We start from the raw sequence: 12,881 nt of genomic DNA on the forward strand, positions 1-12,881 counted from the left end.
CGACAGCATAAAAAAAATTCTTTGCTCTCATTTGAGCTGGCGTCGCGTCGCGTCTGATTGGAGAGAACGCGCGACCTCGGCGGAGTGGCGTTTTCAGAAATCGGGATTGGTTGGGATAGAAAATGGGGAAAACTGGAAGGGCCGGACTGCGTAGCCTGAGCAACGCGAAAAAACCTGTAGTTTCAGGTTGGGGTAAAAAAATGAAAATGCTTCTAAAATGAAGCCCCAGCCTACTCCCGCCAAGTTTCCAGAAAAAGAGGAAGGGGGGGGGGGGGATCCGTGCCCTTTCTCACTCCCTCGAGAAGCGTGCAGCGCAGTGGAAGACACGCTGCGTGCTGAGGCAGCCAGTCTAGCCTGCGCCCCAGAAAGTAGTGCCGAGTTGCGAGATAGCACTTTTACGTATACTGTACCTGCTCCTTGTCGACGTCTTTGTATGCAAGTGTTCACGCTTGCATACGGAAGCACGCCAGCGGAAGCAGGCAACGTCGCCTGCTTCCGTTTCTTGAAAGCAGACGACGCAGTACGCCTGGACGTACACGGACCACGGAGGGATGAAGGCGGCGCAGTGATAAACAACAGCCCCTTCGGAATAGACGGCTGTATGACTACGTTATAAAAATACTTCACCATTCTTGAGAAAAGTTTGCGCACTCCTTCACAACGCACTGCTGCAGAGTCAAAAAACGTTCCAAAGAAATTGTTTGCTGGTTCGTCTGCTCTAGATTCAGAAAACATACGAAAAAAAAAATTATTCGATGGATCGTCTGCGCACTTCGCACTAACCACACTGACATGAGGCTAACCCGCCACGAAAGTTTTCGCAGACGAAAACAACTTTCGCTTAGTAAGAAAAATCCAACGCGCCGATTGGCTGATCCTGGAGCTCCCTCTCAGTCTTTCCATAGCGCTGCATTTTTCTAGCTAGACGGAAGGATCCAGACGTCGAGCAGGCGAAACTCTGGCGACGCTTTTTTTTTTCTTTTTTTTTTTTTTTGTGCTCTAGGTCGCGCGGACGTGCGGAATCGATTTTTTGGTCGCTCTCCTTCTCTCTCATTGTCCCCTCTCCTTTGTCACCTAAGCGGCGGCGATGGCAGCGCCACCTCAACAACGGCTGAAGGGTCGCGTGGCGCAGCCGGGGTCACGCTTTAGGCTCACCTTTCGTTTTATTTTTTTTTCCACTTTTTTTCTGCTAGCAACAAGCTCGAACGGCTCGAATTGTTGATGCAGGCAAGCTGAAACCGTGCGGAGGTGGGAAAGGAAAAAAAAAAAAGAAAAAAAGAGAGGGAGGATGATGCTGCGGTCGAAAGGGTTCTGCGCCGTAGACGCGCTTCCCAACGCTGGTGTCTGGCCGTTTTGACGTGAGCTGCTTATGCGCGTTTCTATCGTGCAGTGGCCCGTCAACGCATTCATTGGTCATTCACGTCATTTTAGCCCAAACTATCGACCATAATTAGCGTGCAATAGGGACGGAAACGCTCTTATTTATTTTGTGAGAAAACTGTGTCAAGTTGCATCTGTTCCCGGTTATTTCCTTTCAGTAGTTCATAATAACCATACTTTGTTTGCGTCAAGTTCGTAGTACACGATGCTGCAGAGGAGCAGAAAAGGCTGCCATTAGGACAGTTTGACGGAGTCTGCAAACCCCTCACTGGTAGTGCGGAATCGAGACCTTTCTGGTAAACATGTTTCATATGGGGAAAACAGCTGTATGAAATTAATTGCGGCAGTAACGTCTGTACCACTTTTAGAAGTACGGCGTTGGTGACCCCTATTATTGATCTGCTATGTTTGCATAATAATACGCGCAATGAGGGGCACCGTCACAAGACAGGATAATTAGGAATAGAAAATAAAACAAGTAATATTATTACGCAACAAACGTCAAACCATGAAAATGTAGCAGATTTGAAGAAATAAGCTTGTCAACTGGAAAGATTGTCTGAGTTTGTTGATGGCAGTTTACAAATTTCTCACTTTCTTGGCACAGTACGTCTGTGGCGGGCTGCATGAAGAGGGGTGAAATACCCTTTCCTTCGTTTTAAGCTTTCCTTGTTAAACGCTGTTTCATTAGAAGAGGTTTATATATTTCATTTACTGCCTTTAATGCCTCATACTGTGGTTAGCAAATGTGTCCGCGTTTCGGGTGCATACCTTATATGGGCATATGCCAATCACCATTGAATCGATACTTAATAGCAATCGGTTGATATCGGAACATGATTTAAGGCATTTGAGCCAAGAAAACATAGAATTTGTAAACTACCATCAACTAGCTCAGGAAATATTTCATGTTGAGTAGCTTATTTCTTCAAATCTGCTATATTTTCGTGATTTCATCCACGTGGTATGTTTTGTTCGCAAATTATGGGGCTATTTTATGTGATTATGGAAAAAAAAATTACGCTGCAGGTTCGCGGCTACGGTCTCATTTACTCCCGTTGCCACCGCAAGAAAGAACTATACTCGCAGACCTTTCCAAAGTGCTCCAGGACATGGAAGTTCCTGTATCCCTGAAGGTTGAAAATATTTTGATTGGCGTCCGTGTTTCACGATAAACCACTTCATGCACGGTACCTTATTTCAGTCTCTGAGGGCTACTAGCGCGCGATGTTTAAAGAATCGGTTTATTTTTCTCTCTCTAGCATATATTTGGCGTTGAGGCATGACATGACATCGCCTGCCCTAAGAAAACATGTAAGCAAGATACGTGTCTATGTGTCACCCGCGAAATAAAGTGTTCTAAATGCAAACGCAGACCAATGCTATTCACTTTCAAAAAATCGTGCTGTCGGCGACCTGTTCATGATTCCAGCGTCTGTGGGCAGAATATCTCGCGCAATATGTTTTCTTTGCATGGAACAGGAACAGTTTGGTCCGCTTTACGGCTCCTGTCACTGCCTAAAAAGGGCTGTCATGAAGCGGGGCAGGCAGCAAAATTTTCTTTTTTGTTATTTTATAAAAGCTAACCACAACATTTGGCGCGTTAACTGTCGCGCATGACTATATTTCGTCTCACAAGATGTCTGCAGCACTAGGCAAGGCAGAGAAGCCCTTGTAATTGTTCTAAACGCCTTCTGCCCCTGCGCACTATAATAGAGAACTGTGCTCCTACTGTCACCCCCGCCAACTTCAGGAGCGAGAGGCGCGTAGGAGCACAATTGACATTGTAATGTGCGTGATCCTGATTGGACCGGGGTGCCCACGAGGTGGCTGGTGCTGACGTCAGAGTGGCGGTCATGTTTGAGACGATGTGCATCGTGGAATGCATCCGTTTCTTTGAATCCGCATATCACCACATGCTCTGATCTGCAAATGGGCACAGTTTGATCTACAAAAGGGTCTACTTTCTGTCTGAACCGGTTTTGAGTGTGTCAGTGATACCCTGCCGCCTTTCTCCTCCCAAGTAGAAAGAGCCCAGAAGCTTTTCTTCCTTTCTTCTCCGGAGTCGAAACTTCTTAGTACTGGTAGTTTCTGGTATGCCAGAAATCACATGTTCAGCCCATCAGACCAGACAGAAGAAGCGCGCGCTCTGCTGACGTAGGCAGGTTGGGGGAGGTCTGTTTATTGAAAGGGCATCTTGGGAATGTTTTCGTGTTAGTTGTATCCAAATGCATCCCACACGACCAGCAGGCGCTAGTAATGACGGATCGACGTTGAAGGTAGGCTGGGCAGTTGAACGCTTGTAAGGTGAGTGACGCCTGCATACTGCCCAAAAGGTATGTTGCGGGAACCATTGTCTAGCTCTGTAGCTTTTCTTTATATATCACCAGAAGTCGGGAGCCGAAGGAAGCAGATTACTCCTCCGCGCCGCGACGCATTTGTTTCGGATTCCCTGATAAGGTGCGCGTTCTGCGACGTCGGGAGAATATTTTTCGGGACACGTTAGGCCTAACGTTCACCTCTTGCGACGGCAGTTTTTGGGCGCTTGGCCAAAGTGAGCACGAGTGAATGGAAGCCATGATTCACCTGCGACCGGAGACCGGCCCATCCGCCCGCGTCAAGGGGGCACGCGCGGTGTCGCGCTCTGCTACGCGTGTTGCTGCGTCTTATCGCAGGGACTTATCGCGTCACGAGACAGGCGAGTCGCGATTACGCGTTCTGTGCCTCCTCTCGCAGCCGTATTGCGCCGGTCGTGTTTGCCAGCGCCTAGGCTGAGCGAACGATAAGTCATCGACATCGATAAGCTCGCGCTTTGCTTAACTTTCGGACGTTTCCGGCGTCGTTGCCACCACACCGGCGACTGGTCAGCATCTCACCGCATCCACTTCAGGCCTTGACAGTGACTTATTCCGGTGTTGGTTGCAGTGAAAATAGGCCTCACTTAACTGACAGCTGGATGTCTTGTCGGCTGCCCAGTAACCCCTTGTGCGGGGTCTGAACGTAGAATTGATGGCTTCAAACTGCAGCAGCATTCCCTAATTGCGCCTTTGTCGCGACTCTTTCGCCTACTTCGCTCATCAGCTGAGTTGCGGTTTCATGCTGTGAACGCTATTAGTGGCTAACATAATTGAAATTCCGTACGTGAAAGGTCAGTTTTCTTCTGGTCGTGCTGGTCAATAGTTGCATATAAGTTGTTCAACTACACAGTGAATTAATCGTCCTGGGAAAATTACCTTGTAAATGAATGAAAGCCCTTTAAGCTACTATGACACTAGCCTAGGATACAACGTAAAGAAAAAAAAAAATTTGCAGACAATGGGCTTATAGTATGTAGTGTGTGTTACTGTGTGTGTTACTCTTATGAAAACTAAGTGAAAGTATTTTTTTATATTTGACTGCACCAAACAGGTCAGAGCCATCAAAATTCTTTAGCTTATAATTTAATCTTAGTGGTACCTCTTTACTTTGATAACTAGAATAGCCGTAACAGTGGGATAATTTCTGTCTTGAAGGAAATATGTGTGGCAGTTGGTGCAAACTTGTTGTATCCGACTGTATATATTTGCCCCATCTGCGGCTTAACTTTTGAATGGCTGTAAACATAATACACTGTCTTCCGTTGCGAATAGATGGGGGAAGAGGCGAAAGATGGCAGTACAGCTTTCCTGTGCTTTTTTCCTATGCAGTAAACAGCTCCCTGCAGTTGCTTCATGCATGCAGAGACAGGAAAATTCGGCCCTCTCTGCAACTGAGGAGGTGTGGGTGCATATGCTAAATTTAAAATGTTTTTTGTATGTTGTGATAGATGCAGTCAACGGTATTCACATGCATTCGTGAAGTAGATTTAATTCTGGGGTTATAGCAGTGCACGCTAACTGTTTCTTAGAGGGGTGCCCACACAGCATGTCGCAGATAAGCACATTTTATGTGCTTTGTTTCTTCGATGCTTCCGTACGGATATTCAGTGTGTCTTCAGTTCACACGCATGGCCGTGCTAAACCTCAGAATTTCGTGCCAAGCCACTCGTCCCAAGCAAACTTTTGTTATGTTCCATCATTGTAGGCGCCTTATGAGCCACCCCTAGCCGACAGGAGGAGCATGCTTACATGCGAATACATACTCAGGATAAGATCTTGTGCCCTTCCAGAACACTGTTCATAAACAAACCCCATGCTATCAGGCCTTTACTACTCCGCTTTGAAGAAATATGCCAAGATTTAGGAATACTGGATGCACTTCCAACTGTAGCCCAGAGACAGTATCCATTTCCGCCCTGGTACAGCCTTCCCTCTACATGTGACCTCACACTGACAGCCTTCCGAAAAAATCAAACAGCACACGAACACATATTACAGGAATACCTAGCACTACGAGAGAAGTATATGAACTTCACAGAATTTTTCACAGATGGATCAAAAACAGCAAATTATGTTGGATGTGCTGTCGTGCAAAGCAACAGAGAAAAAGTCATAAGGCTACCTAACAGTGCCTCAATATTTACTGCGGAATGTTACGCTGTCTATGTAGCTGTAAATAAAATTATGCAACAGAACTGTGAAAAGAGCATAATCTATACCGATTCTTTAAGTGTGCTTACGGCATTACATTCCAAAAATGCAGTTGAGCCTATAGTAGGGAACATCATTCACGGCATAGAAAAAATCACAACGCAAGGCCAAACCATAGTCTTTTGCTGGGTTCCTAGCCATGTTGGGATAGATGGTAACGAAGTAGCCGACTCATGTGCTGCACAAGCTCGAACTAAGAAAATAAAGAAAATACCAATTCCCTACAAGGATTGTATTAAGTTAGTAAAAAGAAGCCTGATAGATAAATGGCAGAAAAAATGGAATAACGAAGAGCAAAATAAACTACACACAGTAAAACCCATAGTAGGAGAATGGAAATCATGTACACAGAACAAATGCTTCAGTGAGGTGATTTTGTGCCGTCTTCGAATCGGACATACACACTTGACACACAATTTCTTACTGAGAAAAGAGCAAAAACCATTATGCAAAGAATGTGGAGGTGAGCTCACCGTGAACCACATTTTGATCTCGTGCACAGAACTTGAACAGTTAAGGAAAAAATATTTTACTCCATTCTATAATGAACGCATCCCATTCCACCCCTGTTTACTATTAGGAGACAACCCGCTTGTTGAAATTTCATCTGTTTTTAGTTTTCTTAAAGAGTTAGGGATTCTAAATCAGCTGTAATTTTCTAAACTTTTCATTTTCACTCATAAAGAAGCTCAGCAACCTAGTGTTTGGCGCATGATGGCCATAGTAGCCTATGTGCCAAAAAACCCAACCCAACCCAACCCCAACCCTTGCAAACAGATCAAAAGCTTTGCAAATCACTACAAGCATGGTCTCAGGGTATTCAGCAGCGGAGACATGTTGACTTTTGTACAAAGATTCTACATGTTGTGTTGCATAATGCTTTCGTTGGTTTCGCCTTGAAACCTCTGATGCAGTGACAGGGAAAGCACAGAACAGATAGAGACGTGCATACTACAGTTGGATAAAACTCGGGGATGCGATGAGCAATGCCCCTCAACGGAGACTTTCCATGTAGTGGTATTGACTGATTTGCATGATGCCTTGGATAGTGCACTTGGACATGGTGCTATGAAATTTTGGGGTGTGGCAGGTGAAAGGGAATCTACCATGGTTCAGTCTGATGAACCGCGGCATCATGAAAATTGGTGGGCACCATTAACTGAAGGAAGGACCCCTGTAAGGGGTATATGCCACTGCATTCTTGAGTAGTACCCGACTATAGGAGACGTTGGAGTTGTATTTGCACTTGGCCATGCCCGCAGTGGCTGATGCTCCCTTTTCGGTTCTTGTTCGTGGTGCAGGAATTGGAAGACGCACTTCTCAATCCCGAGAGCCTGGTTGTTCCTGACGTTTGCGCCCGGCTGTTGAGGTTCATCACTCGGCAGTCGACTGTTCTGTGAGTTGGCCCTCGGCTGCTGCATCACGCGGCTGCCCCACAGAGTGGGCTCGGTTCTTGCACTGCGGATGCATATTTTTGTGCGTCCTCTGTGGAGGCTGAGCAGACAGAGCATGGGTTTTGCATAACTGCACAAATTTCTTTCCGAAAAGAAAACAAAAGGAAACTTAGGCCCAGAAATAGCCCAGAGCGATATTGTTGCCTTTGAAACAAAGCTGTAACCTTGTTCCGTTTCTTTCTCCTTTGTCATTTGGGTATAGGTTTGAGCGAACATGCTGGCTTTGGGTTGTGTAGATGAAAGGAATGCAGGAGAAAATGCCCTACGCGCATGTTGGTTGTGATTTGGAGGGTATAGGTAATTGGTATTTCTTCAGCGTGTAAAAATAAATGGTAAGTTTAGAGCTTGGTTTAATTTGGCTTGGAGCCTTTTTCCTGCGTGAATGCAGCAGATTGACTGTTCAGCAGTGAAGTGGTTTAAACAGCAGAAAAGGTTTACCTTTGGTGACTGATGGTAGTGAAAATAAAGCAATAAATAACCACCCTACCATGATAGCTCCACATGTTGCAGAGTGGTTCAATCCTGGCCAAGGCCACTGCTTTTCGATGGAGATGAAAAGCAAGGTTCCTTTATAATATGCAATGTTGGTGCACATTAAAAAACTGCAGGTGGTTGAAATTTCTGGGTCCTTCCACTGCAGCGTCCTTCATTTTATAGCCCAAGCTACTTTGGGACGTTAAACCCTTTAAACTAAAACAAACCAATAAATAACCGGTTCATGATAAGAATAGCATAATCAGCACAGAAAGAAAACATTTTATCATCATCTTTCAGGTGTTTTTACTTTTGGAACAGAAGGTAATTTCTTCAATAACATGCATAAGCAAGGTGGCCTTTCTTGTGCCTGACCTGTCATAAAAGTTTGCAGGCTTAAATGCAATGAATGATGAAGCTGGTGGGCAAATAGGGCCCCATTGTGAATCAAGATGAAGCTGTTGTGTTATTGATCACCGCACTTGACTCCTGTGGTGCTTTCTTCTGTGGAGCCCTAACTGGAAAGCCAGCTTTCTTAGGCTTCTTTTTATAACTCAGCTTTTGGTGCCATGAGACGTTATTGATCATGGTCCCTCCTAAAGTTTATGACCCTTTCAGTCGTGGCTGTAAACACTTTCTCTTTAGGATATAAACTGGGCGACTGAGCATTTCAAATCTGCGATGCTACCACATAATGAGATGCTACTACATAATGATTGCCATTGCAGTTTTTTCTTTGTTTTGGTCATGTAAGAACTTGTCTGATTATCGAGGCAGCTCAATGACTCAACGCTGAGCTCAAGGCAAATCAATGAACGGATTTTTGCCTGATCAAACTACCTATGTCAAACTTGGTTTCACAAGACTAGGGACTATGATCGAAATGACTGAATGACACAACTGAGGTTATTTGTTTTAATTTAGACCAAGTTTTGAACTCAGCGTTGGCCTGTGATTAGATGTCAGCTTGCATTATTTTTCAGGCATGCTTCTTGATTTCACGTCCTGCTTGTGCACTTTTTATATTTGTTTGCTTTGCATCTTTCTGGTTCTGTGCACTGTTGCTTCAGTCGGGGTGCTGTCTTGGAAGAGGTCAATTTTGGTAATGCTGTTTTACGGTATGCCTGCAGTGTTTTTTGCTTTTTTTTGGTTGTTATTATTTCTTTTTTTCTTTTGAAAGTTTGCAGCATGGTCTTCAATGACCCTCCCCCCCGCCCTGTTTTTTACATTTGATTAATGTTTGCAGGTCATGAGCATTGGGCATAAATATACACCCTCAATTGCATAATACATGACTTCCTAACTGGTGGTGGTAAACACATCTTTGCTGCTATTTCTTCGTGCTGTCAGCCTCTTGATTTCACTGCTGTGTCCATAACTCTGGGGTTGGTTAACCCTTTGACTGTTTTTGCCGTATGGGTACTGCTCTAAGCTCATAGCGTTTAAAAATATTTGACACTGAGGGTGAATTTTTTTCGGAATATTCGACAGTCAAAGGGTTAAATCATTTCTGGAGGTTGCACTGGACTGCAACCTAAATAGATAAATACTGAAGTTGCGAAAGTAATTACAGAAATATGGCCATATTCCTGTACATCTTTTTCAAGGGCAGGATTTGCAGATTTGAAAGCAATTTATTTTAAAATTGGCAAAGGAAAGCCTGGCCAAGAAGTGTTCAAACTTTGTTGCCCGGCATGCACCTGGAGTGGGTAAGCAGGCTGAATACTCATAATTAGAACTGAGCTCAATACAGACAAAAATTTTTGCAGGTAGAAGTTTCAAGTACCTTATTTTTCTCTTATCCAGTCGTCACCGTTCCTCGCATGATTTAGCCCCGCCTTTTCAGAATTTGTAAAATATTTTGAAAAAGCAGATCGTTAAAAAATTTTTGTCTCTAGGTAGGGGGTTGAATTTTTTTGTTTGTGTTTAGAAAATTTGGCAAACATTTATCAGTACTTATTCAGAGCATTGTTTTGTTTTGTTTTGTTTTCAGTGAGTGAATTATTGTGTTTATTCCGGGATTCAATGTTGCTATCCTGTGGGGTCAAAGGTTATTTTTTGCCAACATGAAAAGTTTATGTGTACAAGTAAATATAACATGCAATTGGCAGTACTGGGAGTTGTACTTAAAAAATTGCTGTAATTAAAAGAAAGCATCGCAAGGTAAATGGCACAGCAGGCAGGCAAAAACACAAATGAAAATTTACTGCTAAGAATTATGTTGACATGTTATCGTTGGGTTGTTACGCTTAACTGAGCGAGAGGAGAAGGCACTGCGATGTCTGCATGTTGATGACAACGGCGAATTTGCCGCACACTCATAGCTGTGGCCAGAACATTCTGTCCATGCACGGTATCATGTCAGTGTGAGACATGCAACCGATAAACTCACTTGACCGACTAACTGGCTTTAAAAGAAGGCTGATAGTGAAGAAGCGGTGCTTAGCTTGTAGGGGGTGATGAGGAGGGGCTTCACATTCCTAATTCATAGGTGTGTAGGCAGGCGGGGCAATACTTAAAATCCCACAAACCGCACTGCTTATCCTATAACAATACTATCCCATTACACCCCTTCTTTTCCTACTTGCTTTATTCTCAACGTTGACAAGTGTAGTTCATACTCAACAAACAGCTAACTGTGCTTTTGCACGCTTAGAATACCAACCTTTCTTGGTTAAAACCGGATTTTGGAAGCTGGATTCAGTGCACTTGTCTTTTTTTTTTTTTTCGTTTCTGTGTAAACTGAGGTATGCAACTTATATTTCATAGGTATCACCAGCCGTGTTTGGTTGTCAGTGTTTTAAAACCACTTTAGTGTCTAAACTATACCTTCAGCAGAAATTGTGAACCTTTGTTTATATCACATTCAGCATGGTGGCCATGTAAGTGGCAATCAGCCATCACATTCACGAGTGTAGGGTTTGCAGACAACAGCTACTACGGGAAAGTACCATTCTCATATCAGAAGATTGCGCATTAAAATGCTCTGTTCAAACTAGCTCGGCAGCTAGACACGCTTTTGTTTTTTTTGCGAGCAGCGTTTGATTGCCATAGTGAAAATATGATCCACAAATTCATCAAGCTGTCCTGCCAGAACTCTAGGGCAGCTTTGGGCTAGTGGAAACTCTCTTGGCTACAGTGTAAATATAGCATTACGTTTTGTGTTGCATTGCATTTAGCTTCGCAATCTTATGAAAACCAAGAAAAAGACGAGGATAAGGGATGAGAAGGAAGGTGCAAACTTATACCGCTCTAATCTTTCACTGTATGCTTTAATTTGGAGCAATTTTTTTGCGATGTACTTTTTTTTTTTTAGCGTTGACATCTGAATTCATATAGTACATTATATCGGACCCTTCATTAGAGTGATCCTCTGAGCACATGTTGCTTTGCTTTGTAATGCCTGTTGTTTGTGCACTGGCCAAAGGCAACTGCGAAATTTGCTCGAGTGGCCATTTTATGACGTAACTGGTCTAGGTGAGAAAACGTTTCAGTTAGTGAATTGAAAATTTCAATTCTGTAACGATTGCCACTATGCGCATATCTGTGCTGCTTTGCAGAGTGCTGTGTGCCGCTTGACATTGGAGTGGAAATGTTAGTGTTTAGCAAGGAGTAGCAAACTCTCATACAAGTCCGCAGGAATACAGGCTCAGCCGCAACCGTCCGATTTTCTAGGTTGGCAGACGTGAACTTTTCTTGAGGCGATACCACAGGCACCCGGTTAAAGAAAAAACAAACCAAAACATAGTTCTAAAAAAAAAAAAACATTGTTAAGCTGTGCTTTTTTTGCCTTTCTCGACTGGTGCAGTATCTTTTTTTTTTGTACCCATTTGTAACCATTTTAGTTTTGCATAACACCCCTGGCTGCTCTGTTTGTTTTTTTCCTTCCTCAGTTCTTGGCCTTATTTCTGGTTTCTCCCCGACTTACAGGTGTGATCCTTAGCGGCCTTCCTCTTTTCCCCACTAGTGCTCCTGGCTTGCTCACTAACAACCCTGAGGCGAAGGTTGACGGCCGTATGAATGCTGGAATTTGGGCACCAGAACCAAAAGTACTTGCCCACTTTTCTAAGCACCTTTTTCTGTTCAAGATCAGAAAAGTTGATCGGAAAATAAAATGCTTAGCATAGAAAAAAGTAATGGAAGCTAAATTGATTGCGATTAAGACTAAGCGTGATGAAAATCATAGCCTCCTTTATTACTCTCTGTGCCTGTCAACACGCCACGCGAACAGTAGAGCGGCACCGTCACGTAAAGTTGCGTGGCGCTGCCACTCCCCTCGCTGAGGGCGCCACTGACGTAGGGGTCAAGGCGCACGAGTCGCACGGGTACGAACGTCGGCGCGGGGCGGGAGCGCTGTTATTCGCTAGCGGGATAACTGTTCCTAAGCATGGATCGTGCATATTCAGCATATTTACTTGTAAGGCCGACATCCACTAAGCATAACAAGTGATCATGATACTTGTTAGGCAATAACACCAACGCTATATGACATTTCATGTCAGGCAGTTTCAAAAAATTGCGCATGGATCGAAAAACTGCATGACTGCTCCGCTAGCGCCAATGGTAATAAAAAAAATATACAATGCTAGTCTACGCTGCAGTAAAACAAAATTTAAGAAGAAAGGCGCCAGCATTTATTTACACATTTATTTATTTTAAAACAGCAATTGTGCTACAAGAGTACCATGTAGAAGTGGCATGATGAACAGTTGCCACAAGTAGGAAAAAAATGTTCACGGTGACTGCTGTCACTGATAGCTCTTCAGAAGCCAGCTTGATTTACAGATGATTGGAACAACTGCATCGCAGTATGCCATTGAGATCTGTAAGGAGAACAATTTTGGTATCAGCTGTTACTTGCAATGATTCAGCGCGTTGTACAAACATTTTTTTTTTAACTTGAAAAACAAGGAAAGAAAAATATACGCGTTGCATCTTTCTGTTTCGATTACTCCAAAATAATCACCACAGTAGGCAAAACTTGTGTTTTTATTTTTTCACAAAA

At 43.7% G+C, this 12,881-nt stretch overlaps 1 protein-coding gene across 3 annotated transcripts in view; it reads left to right on the forward strand.

Moving 5' to 3' along the window:
• The window catches only part of LOC146182497 (uncharacterized), a 145,242-nt gene that overhangs the window by 90,971 nt on the left and 41,390 nt on the right, over positions 1–12,881 (forward strand). Inside the window, exons 1-3 of one of the 3 annotated variants that reach the window (XM_084577625.1) lie at positions 3,504–3,687; positions 7,250–7,344; positions 11,807–11,925. In XM_084577625.1, the coding sequence (XP_084433751.1) occupies positions 11,897–11,925 (29 nt within the window). In that variant the 5' untranslated portion in view covers positions 3,504–3,687; positions 7,250–7,344; positions 11,807–11,896. Of the gene's footprint in view, positions 1–3,503; positions 3,688–4,222; positions 4,529–7,249; positions 7,345–11,806; positions 11,926–12,881 lie in introns of those variants that run through there. The other 2 variants (XM_084577624.1, XM_084577623.1) reach the window with 2 other exon arrangements.

Source organism: Amblyomma maculatum, chromosome 8 (genome assembly GCF_055883805.1).
Source record: "Amblyomma maculatum isolate TAMU_Amacu chromosome 8, ASM5588380v1, whole genome shotgun sequence".
Lineage (NCBI taxonomy): Eukaryota > Metazoa > Arthropoda > Arachnida > Ixodida > Ixodidae > Amblyomma > Amblyomma maculatum.